Source organism: Idiotropiscis lumnitzeri, chromosome 13 (genome assembly GCF_059441095.1).
Source record: "Idiotropiscis lumnitzeri isolate Australia: NSW breed Sydney's pygmy pipehorse chromosome 13, RoL_Ilum_1.0, whole genome shotgun sequence".
NCBI lineage: Eukaryota > Metazoa > Chordata > Actinopteri > Syngnathiformes > Syngnathidae > Idiotropiscis > Idiotropiscis lumnitzeri.
The window spans coordinates 9,821,529-9,840,770 of NC_142403.1; the positions used below are offsets into that span (position 1 = coordinate 9,821,529).

A 19,242-nucleotide genomic window follows, 5' to 3' on the forward strand; every position below is an offset into this window, starting at 1 on the left:
ATCCTGTTCATAAGGATGTGTGTGTGTGTGCAAGCGCGTGCTGCCAGATTTTTTTCCTTGTTCACCATACAGCAGTGATGCATCTGATTGTGCTCATCTCCTTGTTGGCTGTGACCATCAGTCAGAGTAAGTCGGACTTTCACATTTCTACTGCACAACCGTGCGTGAGTGTTTGTGTGCTTGTTTAATAATTTCAGTCTGTTTGAAAAACTCATTTGCAGCTTCATGCTGATTTAAGTATGAATATGAATTACAATGGCTCCTTACCGATGCTTCCAGTAATAATGTAATCTGTTAGAAACTTGAGATGATCAAAAAAGATGTGGTAATAGTAGTTTCTTTCCGTAGATGTTCTACCAATTATCGTCACGCTATTTTTATTCCAAGTTGTGACTTTTTGTATAGTTGCGTAATTTCTTGTTCGTGATGATATGAGTAGAGAAGCATCTATTGTAAACTTGAAGGACTTAGTGTACCTCAGTTGTGAGAAAGTCCTTGGTAACAAATTCGTATTCGCTTTCACTTCTTCAAGGTATTAATTTTATAAACTACTTAAGTGAAGCATGAGTGTATGCTGGAGTCTTGAGTGGGTGCTTTCTTCCCTGAAATTACAGCAAGTAACTAACTTGAGTTGTGTCTGTTCAAATTACTAACAATAATTTCATGTTGCGATAATCAAGAACAATTCCTTTGAAATATACTCACAATTCAGCATGATACTTGCTTATATGGTGTATTTGTAAAAAACTAACTTTTGGCATAATGTATATGAAACATAAATAAAAATGTTTATTCATTTGCAGGCATCGGCTTCTCTTCAACAACTGAACAGACGCAAGTGGCAACGATCACCACCGCAACAGAAACAAACAATGAAAGTTGGACCAGCCACAGCACGCTGAAGCAAACGATTACTCCTACGAGGACGTCACAAGAGTCAGAGTGGCCTCCGCAAACATCCAACAGGATACAGGAGGAGCATGACACAGCGGTTACCAGGCAGACTCCCACAGAAACAACACCTCTTCTATCGACAATCTCGATCGAGTCAACTGCCGTCACACCTCCCCAGAAATCAACCAGCCGAGGCCAGTCCGCTACACCAAGACATCGATGATACACAAATTAGGCAGCCTCAGCCGACCTTTCCCCTAAAATTGTTCTGTTCATTGTAATATACTGTGGAATATATTTGCTCATCTCTAGGCTCAGGCGCAGCTTGCAGTTGACAGCATCGATCCAGCCATTCATTTTCTATGGCGCATGTCATCCGTAAACTGAAAAAAATGACCAGTCCAAAAACCCCCAAAAAATTCTCTCTCTCTCTCTCTCGCTCTCTCTCTCTTTTATACACACACACATATATATGTATATATGATTTTTTTTTTTTTTAATGTAACCATCTCAGGTCCCCCTCAAGACTTCGATGAGGATGACCTGCCGGCCAATCCTGGCCTTGTCGCCATCATCACCATCTTCTGCATCATCCTTGCGCTTGCGCTCATCGTGGCCACTGTGAAATGTATCCAGTCACCGAGCTCAGACTTTGAGAGGCTTGAAGATGTGCCCATGGTGAGTTTGAATACAATTACAGTTTTTTGTTCCCTAAGTGCTTTACTGTTTGGTGTTGTTAACATTGACTGTCAATCAATTTGGTCTGCTGGTGAGGCTGAGCGGCTTCGAAAATGAATGGATAGTTTTAATAGATCAATTGCAACTGACTTGCAAATACTATATATATGTATATATGTGTAAATGTATGTATGAATATTTGAACTCTACTGACAACATTGTCTGTACATACAATAACATAACACCATAACGAAACTTATTTGAATTTAAAAAGCTATCAAAAGCTCTGTTTAAAGTCTCCGAACATGTTTCTTTTATAATTGTTATCCTCCGCCCTTCCCACGAAATCCTACTAAATTCTGGCCAAAACAGGTTGAGCTCAGACCACATATGCCATTGTGTTCCCACTCAGTCATGGTGTTCCCCGTGCAGAGGCCACCATGAAGCAAAGGGTGATACGTCGAGTCTGGAGCCAAATGTGGATGAATGGTGACTGTTGTAGAGTGATGAGCTTCGCAGGGGAATTGAACACTCAGCCATGGCGGGGAATGAAAGCTTGTATTCAAAACACATTGGCGTCATTTGTTCTCCTTTGCCCCTCAGTGGTTTTTTGCTTACTCTTTTACGTCAACAGATAAGCTGACTGGATTGTTGTGCTTGAAAAAGTGAGAGAGTCAGGAAAGCAAGACTGTTTGTGTTGTCGCTTAGTTTTTTTTTTTTTTTTGCTTCTTCTTTTTAGCATTGCTGCCAAATTCTTCGTACTATCATCCAGAAGTTTGAATGAGATTTTAAAGTCCTTATGTTCCGTATATGGCAAGCCCGCTCAGCACTTTGATTAGCAGGCTACTAGTGCGTGACACGTGCCTACTATTCGGGCCTTATTGTGTTACTATTGCAGCTTAGTATCTTATTTTACCCATCACCAACGATGTCAGTCAAAGCTGAGCATTATCACCTTTGCAAAGGCAAAATGGTTGATGACATTACTGAATATTGTGCAAGTGTACCTAATGAAGTGGCCGGCGTTGTTTTTTTCACATGCTGCTCATATGGGTACAAACACTGACTCTGCAAAGTCAGAAGGTGATGATTATCCGATAAGAGGCAGGCTTAATAAATGACAGCAGAAGCGACGTTGAGAGAAGCGGAGGAATGGAAAGGTTGCCTGGAAGTCGGTTAGTTGGAGGTGACTTTTTGTGTCTCGTTAGCTTCAAAACAAGCTGTCATGTTTCGTAGAAGTGTCATCATTTACATTTCCTGTTTGGTCATTGTATTGTTGCAACACGACTGATTGTGAAAAGAAGCAACTTTTAGTATTGGAATCACATGATTTCTTCCAGATAGTCAGCAGAGAAAAGATAATTCATGCACTTTTGGATTTTATGACAAAATCAAAGAACTTGTGGTACTTCAATAATTATGGTTGACACGTTTCCAAGTTGTTCAATTAGTGTCCAGTTGAAAGAGGATTGTCGGCTTTGTCGAATGACATCAAATTAATTGAATGTCGCATAAATATTAAATGCATGTAATGTAATGGATCATATTATTTGCTTTTCTTTTTATCTTCCCAGGACAAAATCAACGAAAGATCTTCATTTGCTCGCTACTCCAAACACTAACTTTGACAACTTCAAGAGAGCGGTTTCGTCAACGTCTCTGCTCCAGTCTCCACATCCATCACTTCGGAATCAGAATCGGAATCAGAATCAGAATCAGAATGCCCTTTATTATTATACTCAGTGTACAACGAGATTGAAGAGCTCCCCTCTCAAGTGCAAATATAAAGAATACAAATAAAAACAAACAAAAAGAGTGTTGCGGCAGTTCTACAAAGCAAAGGTAGTTGTGTGCGAGAGTTCATCATGGAGATGGCTCTTGGGAGGAAACTGCTTTTCAGTCTGTTAGACTTTGTTTTAATGCACCTGTTGCGCCGGCCAGAGGGCAACAGGTCGAAGAGGTGTGAGCTGGGGTGAGTATTGCCTGGTGGTGTCTATGTCCAACAGTGAGTGGAGAGGGCAGCCAATAATCCTCTGCGCTGTTTTGACTGTCCTCTGGATTCTCACTCTCTCTGCCTCAGTGCAGCCGCCGTACCAGGTAGAGACACAGTAGGTCAGCAGGCTCTCGATGGACGAGTGGGAGAAGGCCAGCAGCATCTTCCTGTCCAGGTTGAATTTAATGAGTACCCTCAGGAAGTGTAGATGCTGATGGACCTTTTCACCATCTGTGATTAAAAATTGAGCCTCCACTTCCCTTTTTCAAAAAGCCAATCAGTCAATTACTGGCACTGTAAAGAACAGCGCAATTGATGCTTGCACTATAGCACGGTTCTCAAGAATGTATTTCTGAAATGGAGTGCTGTATAACAAAGTCACAAGATGGCTGATTGAATGAATATCGAGATTAAGACTTTTTGTTAACGCAACGGGGGATTTCAAGGATATGTAAAAGAAAATGTAATAAAAGTAAGAATCTCTAATGTCAACACCACTCGGCCTCTGTCATAATACTACACTTATGCGCGGGAAAACTTTTTTTTCGTGTCTTTTTTATCATTTGCCGCAGTGATATAAGCTCCTGTTATGCCACGCAAAACTATTGTCCGCTCACACACGTTTCCTGCAGATGACTCAGCAGCATACAGCAGCTGTACACACGCTTCGATGGGGAAGGTCAGGGCCGCTGCAACATGACCCACATGATTTTGTGGTCAAAGACTTTTCTTATCGAATGTAACCTTGAAGAAATACATGACGTGAGCCACTCGTCAGCCGAATGTCTTTCCGAAACATCCTCAAAACCTTACTGTACATTTGCGCAGTCCATGACATAAATATTGTTTAGTAATCGCTTCAATCCATCCATTAGCTTGGATAACGCTTGTCCTCCGACTGTCTGTGAGCGACAGACGGGGAAAATTCAGGACTGGTCACCAGACAATCGCAAGGCCGGGCGGGGGTTAACTTGAGTAGCCACAAAAAAGAAATAAAAAAATAAAAAAATTAAAAGCATGGTAAGAACATGCAAACTATTCCCAGAAAGGCTTGAATTGAGATTTAAACTCAGGACCTCCCAACTGTGAGACAGACATGCTAACCAAGATCACACCATGCTTCCACTTTAGTAATCTCTTCAAGTAACAAAATAGGTTATGAATTTCAGCAGTAGTTGTACGAGTGATTAGCTCGTCTTCTTCAGTATTCTGTTGAGCTTGCACACTGCAAATTGGCCAGACTTGATAAAAAGTGTTGCATTAACACTAGCCAGTAATAAATTAAGCTGATACGTTGATAAAATAGGTGTGACCTAGAAATTGAAACCATGCCCTCACGTAATGACTGAAGTTGACTGGTTGGAGTCAGCATCATTTTCCTCCCCGCTTGCAAGACAGAATGAAATTTCCCTAAGGTAGGCAAAATGTCCACATGTTTTTATGTGATTTAAAAAAAAAAGCCTCAACTTGGTTTCCACTTGAATTTTCAAGTTCATATTGTTTAAAACAAATTGGCCAATAATTGTTGCATTTTATGTACACGGGTTCATTAACACGGTATTTAGCATGTTTTGGTTGAAGCAGGGATAGGCAGGTATAGGCTTTTTTTGGACAGGTTTGTAGCATACTTGACTCTGTTCAGATCAGTGAGCGTCATTTGTCAGCTGCTTAATAAAGAATAAGCACATCCTCTAAAATGTAACATATAAATAAGATGATATGATAAGCCAAGTGTCCTTTCAAGAATTTGATTGTGTAAAAGTTCACGTCTGTATTATCTATGTCTGTGGAATTGTTTCCCTCTATCCTAATCTGGAAGACAAGGTCTCACCAATTAGTATTGAGTTGTAAAAAAAAGACATCTAGGGTTTTCTCATTTGGCCGTAAAGGTATTTAGGAAATAGACAAATACCACCTGGGTGATGGAACTGAATGCCAGAATGGAATGTTTGTATTTGTGGGTACCGAAAACTAATCTGATACTTTTAGGTACCGTATTTTCCGGTCTATAAACCGCTAATTTTTTCCTAGATTTTGAACCATGCGGCTAATACAGCGATCCAGCTTTTCTGTGGATTCTTCTTTCACCAATAGGGGCGCTCTATTGTTCAGAAAATACGCTAAATAAATCTCAATTTTTTTTCTCTTGGATCTGTTCTGTTTTAATTAGCAAAGATGTTGCCGTGTTAAAAGGCACTGTTTTAACAATCTGTTTATGCACCTTTACGTGCATTCACAGTACAAAATTGTTCTGTACATGCAGAAAACAACAAATTTTTTTCAACAGAGATAACTGCGGCTTATAGCCTGGTGCGGCTTGTATGCCGGATTTTGCAAATGTTACTTTAACACCAAGTTGTGTCACACTGGTAGATATTTTGCCAAAGTTAAAATCGACAACACACACACACACACACACACCCATACACCCCCACGCACACACACACACACCGACATGCACAAGGTTGTGCAAACCTTCAAACTGAACTTTCCCTTTGCTCTCTCATCTGAAATGTTCCTTTGTTTCTTTGCTCTTTCACCTTTGATGACATAAAAAAACGCCAATCACCAGGCCCACACCCAGAGATAATAAAAAACGAGCAGTGCATTTGCTTCTTTGGCTTTTAGTAGAGATTTATCCGACGTCATTCGCATTTTTATACCACTATCATGTCAAAATCGTAGAAACCACCAATGCTATATAAAAGAGCAATATAATGGCACACACCTATGCTCAATACCTGGGGAAATTTCAAAACAATCTATCTTAGAACATGTCAAAAATATTTAAGAATTAAATAGAATTAATCATATTTACTTGAGATGCAGTTTATTAAATCTATTAATGTTTGTAGTTAGCTACAATGAAAACATTTTTGTTATATGCAGAAATAAAATGCTGTGTTCCCTGTCGCAGTTCATTGATTTTTTTTGCTATAAATGAGAGTTATAGCAATAAGATAAGAGATGTCACGAGAGCTCCTGGTGATGTAATTAAACACTTAATCAATGCAACCCACTGAGTTTTTTTCCCGTTACATGTAAAAAAAAAAAGGAATAAAAAACAAACTATTTTAGCACATCTCCACTTCAGCACTTCTATCTCATGCACTGATTTACACTTGCTAGATAATAGCCAATAAGAGTGATCCATTATCTCATTCATTCAGCTTTCAGATCAATAAGTAGTTCATATAAATAAAGTTTGGCAGAGTATCTAGTTGTCAAAGAATATTGCATTCATGCGAAAATGGCAGGGATATCACAGAGAGCAAAATTTTGTCCGAGTTGGTCCGTCTGGGTGGCAAGAGAGAGTGACCATGACCACCTCTGGCCACGACGTAGCTCCGCCCCTGCTTTGCTAGTCGAATTTAACATGTTCTGACCAAACATGCGGAGGACATAAAAATATTTATTGACATTTCGTATTAATAATTGCCCGAATAAGGGTACGCAGAAAAAACGTCATAAATAAAAGTTATAGCAATAAGATAAGAGTTGTCACGAGAGCTCCCGGTGATGTCATTAAACACTGAATCAAATTTAAAAATTAGGTGCGACAAGTCAGTTTAATATTTTTATATTACTTCGATGAGCTCTCCTCGTGCTCGGTGTCTTGTTGACGTCTTGTCATGTGATCTCTCGGTGACGTCACTGTGACGGCGCTCGGCGACGCACAGTTTGAACAGTGTGAGGAGTTTGAAGTCGGACTGTCCTTTCGAGGCGCAGCAATAAAATGCAAGAGGCGATAAGAGCAACCGTGTTGCCCGGTTTACTGGCTTGAAGGGAAGAAGAGGCGTTTAGACGTGCGGGACAAAAGACGGCGTCGACACGAGAGTCTCACCGGTGAGTTCAAGTTTGTCGTTCAAAGTTAAAAGACCAACTTACATGTAGTTCAAGGAATCTACATAATATGTATTAAAACATTTCTATGAGCAAATTTATGGCAGGTTACTTCGCAGTATTAGACATGCTTACAGACGCACTTTGAGTTGAATGCAAATTTCTCACAACTTGCACTGTATGATTCTTAACTGTCGCATGCTAGTTTGATTAGTAAATTAAATCATTGTGTAATGTCAGCATTGTTTTTAATAGTGTTGTATTTGGGTGCAATGTGGAATGTATTTCCTCCCAACTATTTATTCGTTCCCTCCTCGTCTTTTTTTAATCTCCTTCCTTCCACCATTTATCTGCTTCCTTTCTTCTTCTGCTCACCCCCCAGACAGACAGACACAGACTTGACGTGGATTATTTCTTTCCTGTATCTCAGGGGAAGAGACCGTCTCGAATGTTCATCATTACGATAAACGCTCCAAAGTCCAACACAAACTGTTGGCAAAACATTTTTCACTTCGGAACAAATGGTAATAGAGCTGACACAACTTTTGTCATCATTAAATCTGGCCAGGCAATTTGTAAAGAACATTTTAACTATATAAACTGTCATACAAGTGCGATACATGCAAATTGAGACAAGCATGCACACTCACAATGATTGGATGATAACTGATGAAAGACACATTTCCTAAGCGAATTCACAAAGCTTGCAAAATGTTCAATATGCGCACCACCTGTGGCATTTTTTTATTTTGCAGTCCTCTTTGAATTGTGTGTTGTATTCTCCAACATCTGCTTTCTAGTTAGTGGGATTTTGTTTGGGTAAATTCTTGTACACAAAGTGCCTTTTTGTTTCTAGTTAATGCCATTTGTTATCTGTTGCAAAAGTAAAACATTAAAGTTAAACATTAAACAGTTTTTTTTGCATGTTAAAATTCAAGGATATTTTGTAGAGAATTTGAATTTATTTTAATACTTTTATATACCGTATATACTCTTGGGGGGATATTCTGCTCACACTTTGTTCAGACTATGACATGTTATCAAATTGTTTGGAACTCGGTATACTTAATATTTTACAACAAGTGACTCGCACGTTGACTTGTTGCTTTGAACATGAGTCCTCTGATCATCATATTTTTGCAGTATACTTATTTTCTTCATGGATTCTGGCTCCGGCCTTCCTGTGTGGAGTTTGCATGTTCTCTCCGTGCCTGCGGGGGTTTTCTCCGGGTACTCCGGTTTCCTCCCACATCCAAAAACATGCATGGCAGGTGGATCGAACACTCTAAATTGTCCCTAGGTGTGAGTGTGAGCTTTGCGTGCCCTTCGATTGGCTGGCAACCAGTTCAGGGTGTACCCCGCCTACTGCCCGAAGTCAGGTGGGATAGGCTCCAGCATGCCCGCGACCCTTGTGAGGAGAAGCGGCTTAGATAAAGGATGGATGGATATGCTCTTTTGTGATCAAACCATATTATGAATGGTCCTTTTGGGATAAATTTCACAAAAGAAAACGCTAACGGAATTGCATCATTCGCGGCCCTTTTAAATTATCTGATTTTTAAGCAAATTTTTATATATTTTTTTAATGTGTTATTACGAGTTAAAGTTTGTTTAAAGTACGTGGGATGGTAAACTACAGGACACATCCCTCATGATAAATTTTAATTCTATTTTAGGGCATGTATTAAAATGAGAATTTTAATTGAATAAGACGAGTACAGTGGACTTTTATGTTGTGGTAAAGTTTTCCCAAAAAGCGTGAACAGTTTCAAATAAGCTTGCAGTGAAGCTGTGACAGACCCCGAAGGCTTCACAAGACTGAAGAAGGGCCTTTTCACCACACATTTCTACAACCCCTGGCAAAAAAATATGGAATCGCCGGTCTCAGAAGATGTTCATTCAGTTGGTTACATTTTACAAGAAGAGTGGGAAAAAATGATGGAATTACTCAATTCCGAGAAAAAAAACTGGAATCACCCTGTCAATGTCCATTCCCCAAACTAACACCTGCATCAGATTAGATCTGCTCATTGCATTGGAAAGCCGTTGCACCAATTGGACTGACATATATCATGTTACATGTTACTACATGAGAGATGTGAAATGAAACAACGGAGAGGATTATCCAACTTCTTAAAGAAGGTAAATCTTCATGCAAGTTTCCAAAAACTGAGTTGTTCACTGACAGCTGTGTTTAAAATCTGGATCAAGGTCAAACGTGAGAAGGTTGTGAAAGGCAAGCATACTGGTAGACCATGGAAGACATTGAAGTGTCAAGACAGAAAACTAGAGCAATACTTCTTGAAAACAGAATACGCACAGCAAAACAAACAAAGAGCAAATGGGAGCAAGCTAGAGTCAACGTCTGTGACCAAACTGTAAGAAACCGCCGAAAGGAAATGGGATTTACATACAGAACAGCTCAACGAAAGCCATCATTAACACCTGAACAGAAAAGAACCAAGGCTCCAATGTAAGGAAAAGCGATCGTAGACTGTTGATGACTGGATGGAAGTCGTCTTCAATGTTGAATGGCAAATCTGCATTTGGCAAGGTGATGATGCCGAAACTTGTTTGGTGCCGTTCCGATCAGAAGTATGAAGACTGTTGCCTGAAGAAAACATGCTTATTTCCAGAGTCATTAATGATGTTTTGTATTCTTTTATTATACCGTCGATTGAAAGGACGTCTGGGGATGAGGAAATCATTTTTCAGCCGTCAAAAACTGTGAAAACATTTCTTGAAGAAAGACTCGTAAGTTCAATGTTGCGGCTTGCAAATAGTCCAGATCTATATCCACTTGGAAAATTTTAAGTGGAAGTTGAAGAAATTGGTCCATGACAATTCTCCAAGCTGCAAAGCTGATCTGGCAAAGGAAATCTGTTATAAAAGCCAGAGGTTGTGTTTGAGGGATTATTATTATTTTTTGACTGTTCTAAACAAATAGTTGCTACTGACTGCCACATTTGATCTTTTAGTGATCCTTAAAGCCAGAAAATTGTCTTTTGAACAGATTTTTAGTTTTGTCTTTGATCTGCTTATTTTTTTCTTCCCACAAATTTAAACAATTGAACGAACATCCTCTGACTGGTGAGTCCATAATTTTTGCCAAGGCTTGTGCAACATCCCTTCTGTGTGCGTCCAATAGGTGGCATGCTGCTACTGCTGAAATAACTGATTGTCTGATCTGTAAACATTTACAGGCATGTCAAACGTTCCTTTTTTCTGCATCTGGTTCGTATACCGGCCAAACTACATAAACCTTTTCATTAACAAATCATTAATAGGAAAAATAGACTTTTTGGTCACCGTGACGGGTGACTGTCGTAAATGTCAGTAATATATTTCATGCTCGTTTTTTTCCTGTGTAATTGCTTGCTTAGAATGCCATCAGTCTTATGACATCCCGGCAGAAAAATGCCACTTGTCACAGTTATTGCATTTGCAGTGCTTTCGGTTTTGAAGTTTGACAAGATATCAGGCTGAATGGAAGTTGAAGATAATATGTCATGAGTTGCTTGGTAACAACTCAAAAAGTTGTTAAAGGGAGTTGAGTTTTCAAAGCCTGCTCAGGAAGGATAATGGCAGACCTGTTGGTACATTAACACGTTATTTTCAACATTATTTTGTTTTCCTACCGAGGAATTGAAACATTTTCCATATTGCTATGCATATGTAGTTACACATAACAATGGGCCCAAGTCAGTAAACATCCGTCTGAAAGTGGGTGATAATCATCAGTGCTACAGTATGTGTCTGTGTGCGTGTGTGTGTGCGTGTGTGTCTTAAAAGTAGGGATACCCCTTTTTTGCAGACCGATAACAGTATGAGTTTTCAACACTTGATTACTCATGCTGCCCATACCAAGTATCCAATACCGCTAGTACTTTTGATACTTCCAATTTCTATTAAACCAATGCCAAATAATTTCAAATAAAGACCTTTTGTTTATTTCTCACCAAATGCAGATCAGTCACTCTGTAATAAAGTGCAAAATAAGTCAACTGAGATTCATGATTCATTTCATGATTCATATGTATTAAATTAACAGTTGTCCTTATCGGTAATCCCCCATGCCTACAAAAAAATGTTTAAACTCAAAATAATTTATGAGCTTGTCTTTTCATTAATTTCATGTTAAATATCAATCACAATATTGAGTAAAACAAATTGTATTTCAATTTTTTTCTAAATCGTTCAAAACTGAATTGTGCCACGTCATTGAATCTTCTTGTCATTTGTCGTGCAAAGCTTCTTCCTCTTAATCTGGAAAACGACCCTTTTTATTTTGTATAGCTCTTAGTAGTAATTGTTTTGCCTTGCGTGACAGTCACGTTTTCCCCTTTGCGGATTTATAGCTTGATGACTAAACTCTTGAACGTTGCTCAGACTCTTATCAGCTTATGTTTTAACCAGAGCTACCTTCTTTGCGTCATTGTGACGATACAATCACAAGACATCTTGTTTTCACCGAAAGATGGTTCTTCTTTCTTGTTGGTTAATCATAACAGGACTTGGTTTAGCTACTACCATATTTCTTCCTAAATCTTTTTTTTTCAATTCTGTAGTCAGAAGTGCTTTCACTAAAATCATATTTTTAATTTTGAAATTGAATTATTATTGTCAATAATGCTTATTTTGCCCTCAAAAATTACAGCAGATTAGTTCTTGCTTAGGATGTCAAATTATAGTTAATTGAATTACTAAACGACTTGTTTGTGGTTGAATGTTTGCTGTGATTAATTTCTGACTGAGTATAAGAAGTTGAATTGACTTTGAAGTCGCACCAGTGATAACTCACTGAAATTGAAAGACGAATGATTAGGGAGAATGCGTGAATCGTCTGATGCATGGAAAATTTGAGGGAACATTGATCAAGGGCCCTATTTTCGGTTTGTGCATTAGTGCAGTTTTCTTGCTTTTGGTATATTCCCCGACTCGCACCGGTGGAAGAGGGCGTCTGCGCCGTTGTGGGATGGAAAAAAGCCGACTCCTGGTCAACGAAGCGGCTCCCCTCATTCCTTTTAGAATTATAGCACATAGTACTTGACATTGACTCATTGGGATTTGTGCATGAGATTGTGCGAAAGTGCATGTAAACATGTAAACTGCAAGATCTCCACTTGTCTGCACATGTTGAATGGGCTATTGGAGACCACCTTGCACCCCTGATTGAAGCTGCCCACATATCTGCTGTATTTGTCATTTGTTTTGGTTGATGACAAAATACTGGCACTGTTGTGGAAACAAATTCAGATATCTCAACGAGTTTATTAGCTGGTCTGCTTTTTAACAAACGTTACCTCGACAGGTGCTGAAATAGCTCCAGTGTGTCCACTAATTGTGTGTTTGCAGTAGTGCTGGGCGGTTATGGAAATAATAATAATCGCGATTTTGATTGTGATTGAAATTACGATTAATAAAAGGATTATTCATTGACTTCAAAACTTTGTATTGATTCAACCACTAAAACTCAACTATTCAAAAGTATAAATACTCCAACCCTAACCCTGCACATTGAACACTATTATTTTTGTCAAGTGCAAAATTACCTTGTAAAAATCATGTGATGTTCAAGCCTCTTGCATTTTCATTCTGTGACATCCACACCTTTGATGCCTTACATCTTTGCAAGCATTGAAGTCGTGAATAAACATTACCCCCTTATCTCTTTATCATGTTCATTTTTTCTTATACTATTGTTCGATCTTTATTTTCACAAATCTTGCGACTGACTGGTCTAACCTGGGAAATTGTATATCGCATATTGCGTCAGATCATATGGAAACTTGAAAAAAAGCCCTTGGAAACTCAACTTTAAATATAATTTTAAAGGACAGCAAGAAATTAAATGAGTATAAAGTAAAAAAAAATCATAAAGACTGTATTACTTGGTATTGAGTAATTTCTCAGTGTGGTTTTTCTTTTGTCTTTGTCTCAGCTGCTGCTCTGCTGCAACAACTAACACGCATCAATGTCTTGGCTTGAGGTAAGCAAGACAGACAAGACAGACATACACACACCCACACACCACGCAAACACACACACACACACCCCCACACACACACGCACACGGTGGGTAAAAATAGTAATGTCATTAATCTTTATAAAAACAGTAAACCTGTAAACTGACAAGATGTATTACTGTGTAATTACCCAGTGTTGCGTTTATATAGAGGGGGGTGGTACAGTCTTGTTCCTCCTGTCGATGACGATCTCCTTGGTTTTTGCAGTGTTCAGCTGTAGTTTGTTGTCCTCACACCAAGCCGTGAGACTCTGTATCTCCTCCCTTTAAGCTGTCTCGTCTCCTTTTGAGATTAGACCGACACCACTGTCGTATCGTCAGCATATTTGACGATGGTGTTGTTTCCGTGGGCCGGGCTGCAGTCATTGGTGTGGAAAGCGTACAAGAGAGGGCTCAGCGACATCCCTGAGGGGAACTGAAAAGCTTGTTAAAAAGCAATCAAAGGACAAGTTTGTGAAACATAATGATTAAAAATGTTAACAACCCAGCTGTTTCCTTGCATATTCACGTTATTATATTTAGTTATTTACCATTTTGTAATTACTGTACTGTTAAGGTTTTGGTCATTATTTAAACATCAATACCATCAGTGTTTTTCCAGAACATATTCTCTTTCTGTCTGCTGCTTGGTAATTCACGGTAGGTTGGTAGAGGAAGAGCGCAAATGCAGGAAATATGGTAACAGGTTCTATTCTGGGGATGAAACAAATCACACTCCTTTCACCTCTGGGTGTGATTATGCATCCAGTATAGGTGAAAGTTTTCCAGATTTGCTTCTGGCTTTGGAGACCTGCTGGGATACACGGTGACAAACATCAGACTCGCAACGTGAAGGTCATCACGGTTGCTCTTCACAACATCATGAGCAATTAATATTCACTTTCTCAATTAGGGAAATAGTAGCAGCTTTTGATTGCTTCTGATGCGTTCTTCGAACAACAGCGGGTCCTGATGAAATGCTCTCATCACTGATTACATGATGCTGCCACATACTGAGACGGTGCGTGTGTCTGTGTGTGCGCACATACGTGTGTTATTTTAAAGCCAGCATTAGGTGCCAAAATGTAGTCTGAGTAAGTTTCAAAACTGGAATTGAAGTTGAGCTGTTCCACTCTAAACTCACCCAACAATGATTGTACCAGTGTTGTAATAGATTTTTCATAATATTTATAAAGTTTTATTGATTTATTTATTTATTTTAATTCAGTTAGTTTTAATTAGTTTTTGGGGCTGGTTTGTTAGTTTGAAATGTTGGCAAAATGCTTCATTTTAGTTGTTTTATTAGATTTTGTATTAGTTTTAATAGTTGCTGTATGGAGTATTTGTGGAGTGCAACTGGAAGCAGCCACCATATCATAACCCACCGGTGAGTGAACAAAGGCTTGGTCCCAAAAATGACTTGTGAGAAGTGACATGTGGCCACTGGACAGCCACACTGCAGGCAGGTTGCTTCCTAATTTGCCGTTGTTCTGTTTCACGTCACAGTCAGTGGCTACGTTTACATGCAGTCAATATTCGGGTTAAGGTCAAAATTCCGATCATGTGGCTTGAGCTATCCCCCCAACCTTTACATAACCCGATTGAAACGGCGACGCACGGACAAAGTCATGATACAGTGATATGTCATCTCAACTTTTTCTTCCGCGTACTACAATGACCAAGATTTCTTGTGGGTGAGCATGTGCAGAGTGTCCCATTCGATTGGGGTATTCCCATTGGCGTATACACGCGCACATATTTGGGTTCGAAAAAGAGTAACCTAGGTATAGGTCACCAGGTGGAATCAGAATTTTAAAAAACTGAATAAGGTCATATTCGGTTTATTGGACGTGTTTACATGGCTTGTAAAAAGCGGAATACTGCCAATATTCGGGTTTCAAAAGGTTTATTGACTGCATGTAAATGTCGTCAACGAGTCTGTGGCAGGGGATTGAACAGGTTAACTTTTGCTCTGAACTGTTTTCAGCTCCGAGTAAACGTCACTCTTCATACCTTACACCACAGGAAAATCATTCTGGATATCAGATAATTTGGCCTTTGAAATGCTCAAATGCAGTTTGTAATACTGTTATTCACACGTGCTAAGCAATAAAGAGACCAGCGTGATAACGTTGAAGAAATGATATTGGAGCTTCCAAATCGCACACTTGACACACACGCAGTGTGTTGCCTCTGTTTCATGTCTATCACTAACTTCTTTTCATTTTTATCCGAGATGTCTAAATCCAAACTGCACTGGGGGTGCCGTTACCGGTATGTAGTTAGTTTAAAGACGTTTGTAAAAGACAACGGGCAGATTATAAATGCCAAATGTGTTCAGGAAACAGCCAGTGGCACTTTCATTTGTCTACGGAATGAGAGCACAAAAGGCTGGCATATAAAAGGCAATTTGTGAAAGCAAATTATGCTGATTGGTGGCTGGTGTCGAGATCCATATTATAAAGATCTCTCTAGTGACACAAGTGACTGCATTTGAGTGTGCGCCGCATTCAAACAACTGCTTGAATTAAATCAGAGAGAGTGGTTCTTCCCAGTGAAGATGCAGCCACCTGACTTCTTACCTTCAGTTTTATTGATCGAAACGTGCAATGTGGCTCCTTTTCTATGCGACAATACGCACTTCATCATCACTGCCCATTGAAAAGCTTGCATGGTGGCACCTCTGATGTTGAACAAAATTCAATTTGACAGCACACATTTGATTCCATCTTGAAACCATCCATCCATCCATCCATTATCTGTACCACTTCTCCTCACAAGGTTCGCGGGGGTGCTGGAGCCTATCCCAGCTATCTTCAGGCAGTAGGCAGCGGACACCCTGAATTGGTTTGCCAGCCAATCGCAACATCTTGAAACCTTAATTTTTAAACCTTTTATTACAGATGTTAATCAATGTTAAAATGAAAATAAAGTAGAACTGCATGCCATTTGAAGACACTTGTCAGACGCACATTGAGAAGGAATGCGATATATGTAACTGATATTTTTTTCAAATGTATTTTTTTTTCTCCATTTACTGCCCTTTTTTGTGGGGTTAAAAAATATTTATATATTTCCCCGCTATGCAATTCAATGGAGCTGTAGCATTTCAAGTTCTTTGCCATGTCAGTATTTTTTTTATTTTTATTTTTTGATGGCTGCGGTTTGAGGACCATCACTACAATGGCGCCTCGGCTCATGCATGAATCCCCCTTTCCCCGTTATACAAAAACTTGACTGCCGATTTTCGCATCAGTAGGTAACCGTCACAATTGCAATGTGTATGCATGTCCCCACTGATAGACTGCTGGCGTGAACGCCTCATAATGTCTCAGAAAGGTATAAGAGCGAGGGGCAAAAATAAAGTCAGAAAGCACAGCCAGCTTGTGGAAAGGTACTTCGAGCTAGGATGACCGCTTTGTCGTCGCTTGAGAGTACCTCGTTGTTGCCGCGTGGAAAAGCCTCACCACGACTGTGATATATTCCAGCCAGGTTGTAATGGTGGTGTTTGATTGACAGCTGACAGTGGAGTGCATCGTGGTTTCAATTCATTCAGCAGCGTTTCAGACGACGACGTGATTTTTATAATTTAGAAGCATCGGTTTATGAACTTACAATTTTTTCAATCATTCAAATTTGGCAGGGTTGTTAAAAACACTTCTCTATAGTGTGCCAAATTTAAAAGAAATTTTGAAACCTGAATTTGAAACCCTAACCCTACTTTGCCATGTACTACTTAATAAATAATCCTTTAATGCAGTGCTTCTCAATTATTTTATGCCACACCCTCCTCTAGGAAAAAGAAGACATTTTGCTCTAGATTCGTCTATAAAATCGTAAAGTATGCCTTTGTAGAATATTGTATCCTTATTCAGACAAAAAAAAAAAATCTAACAATTAAAAGGCAGTATACGGCAGATCAATTTACGGCAAAGAATAACTTTAAAAGCATGTTCCCTGGGGTCAAGGTTTATTGAGGAGCCATTCTTCTTCAAACATACCCATTGATTGCACCTCTTAGTTAATGAACTAAGTGCAAGAATTGAGGCTGGGCTTGAAGTAGTTGCGTGCAATACATAAAATCACTTGGGTAAAGCGAGTGAGTCATCCATCTGCATCGACACAGCAGCAGCCTCTTGATTAATACAGAAGTGTGGCGAATAAGAGCGCAATTGTCTTATTGGTTTTTCCCATGTAGAGGCCTGCTGAGCATCTTCTGTCTCATCTGATTACACACTGGCCAAACTGCTTCCATCTCAGTCGCAGCTCTTGTTTGGCGCGTGGCGGGACACCAGCCAGGTGATAACGCCACCAGCTGCTTTCTTCCTGCTGTTGCTTGCCTGGAAGACAACGTGCCATTCAACTAATAAACAACATGTTGAAGGCCCCAGGATAGGGTACATTATTCTGCATTCAAAGTTTGCACTTCAAAAATGGTCAGCCTTTGGCAAAATGGCGTCTAATAGCTAAGGAGTTAGTCATACAAATAAGGTTAAATTAATGTACCATGTGTGTACTTTTTCTGGTTCCTTCAAATGAAATAATGTTGACAAGAAAACTTGTTTTATAATTGCTTTTAACGACTGAGCCTAACAAAAAGAGGATATTGATTTTTGTGGCGTCTGTTTGCTTGGCTGCCTCTGTATCATCGTGACACTTTTAAAATAGGGTACTCTGTGTACCGTTCACGCCAACCAGAATGGATTTGTCATGTTGTCATTTGTCAAGAAGACAATGCTACTCTCTTCAAGCTGTCGTTCACCTCAGCCATCAACACAAAAAGAGGTGGACGTGCGGTTGTTCTGTGATAACTTGTGAAAAACGTGCCTCCTCTGCAATGCCTTCACACAGATATGCTAGCATGTAATTTGACCTTTAAGGGTGCATTTTGCATGCCGTTATATTCTTATCCCCTGTTTAAAAAAAAAAAAAAATAGTTGCTTAAACACAGTAATTGATTTTTTTTTTAAACTCATTTAGCACTTGTGAGAAGTTTGGCATTTATGTTGTGCAAGTCAATGTGGGGAAAAATACCCTATGACTCACAACCTTAAATAAAACACATTTCAATTTTTTTTTATTTAATTGCATTCTATATTTCAGACAGCTCACATAAAATAGCAGGAGCAAATACTATATTTTTTCATTTCATATGAAAACTGCCCATCATGCCAATAATAAAATTAGGTCAGACAAACCAATAAAAGTGAACAAAGCACACAAATCACTACTAAATTAAAACCCATAGTAATAAAAATCTATGTTCAAAATAAATGTCTTATCATGAAAATATTAATTTCCTGAAAGTAGGGAATTTATTTTTACTACCACACATGAGAAAGATTCCATTCTGTCATTTAATTCCAGTTGTTTTCATTCAGAGTGGACTGGCAACACCAGAGATCACTCGGTCTCGTTAGTGTCGCGTGTCTCTGTGTGTGAACAATGCCTTCATTTTGACAATTTGACAACTGGCCAGTTGGCCAAACATTTAATCATGGACATGCACTCATCACCTGAAGGCTGTTCAGATGTTGAGTGGTCTTGGAGTCTTTATTTGCAGCCTGCAAAATTACAAGGCAGCGAACAGACAGACGAATGTGAACACAAAACAATTAACATTGCATAGTCATCCGTTTCCCATATGTCAGCATGGCCAAATGAGAAAACCCGGAGTTGTTGTTGATTTTTTTTTTTTTTGCAACTCAATACTCAGATAAGTTGGTGAGGCCTCGTCTTCTTCTCCTCTTCCAGATTGGGAAAGAGTGTGACTATTCCACTGCCGTGGATAATGCAGACATGAACTTTTCACACAAGCACTTAACTGAAG

General features: G+C 39.2%; 2 protein-coding genes across 3 annotated transcripts in view; both read left to right on the top strand.

The window, feature by feature from the left end:
• Window positions 1-77: 77 nt before the first annotated feature.
• cist1 (colon, intestine and stomach enriched 1) lies at window positions 78-4,129 on the top strand. The gene is made up of 4 exons (XM_088312325.1): window positions 78-126; window positions 804-1,088; window positions 1,409-1,572; window positions 3,147-4,129. The coding sequence occupies exons 1-4, from the start codon at window positions 78-80 to the stop codon at window positions 3,192-3,194; spliced, it is 546 nt and encodes a 181-aa protein (XP_088168451.1). The 3' UTR covers window positions 3,195-4,129.
• A 3,120-nt stretch (window positions 4,130-7,249) lies between these two features.
• Window positions 7,250-19,242, top strand: part of LOC148324263 (3',5'-cyclic-AMP phosphodiesterase 4C-like) — a 62,683-nt gene continuing 50,690 nt past the window's right edge. For both annotated transcript variants that reach the window (XM_088313054.1, XM_088313055.1), the window contains exons 1-2: window positions 7,250-7,411; window positions 13,350-13,397. In XM_088313054.1, coding sequence (XP_088169180.1) covers window positions 13,383-13,397 — 15 coding nt within the window. In that variant the 5' untranslated portion in view covers window positions 7,250-7,411; window positions 13,350-13,382. The remainder of the gene's footprint in view (window positions 7,412-13,349; window positions 13,398-19,242) is intronic.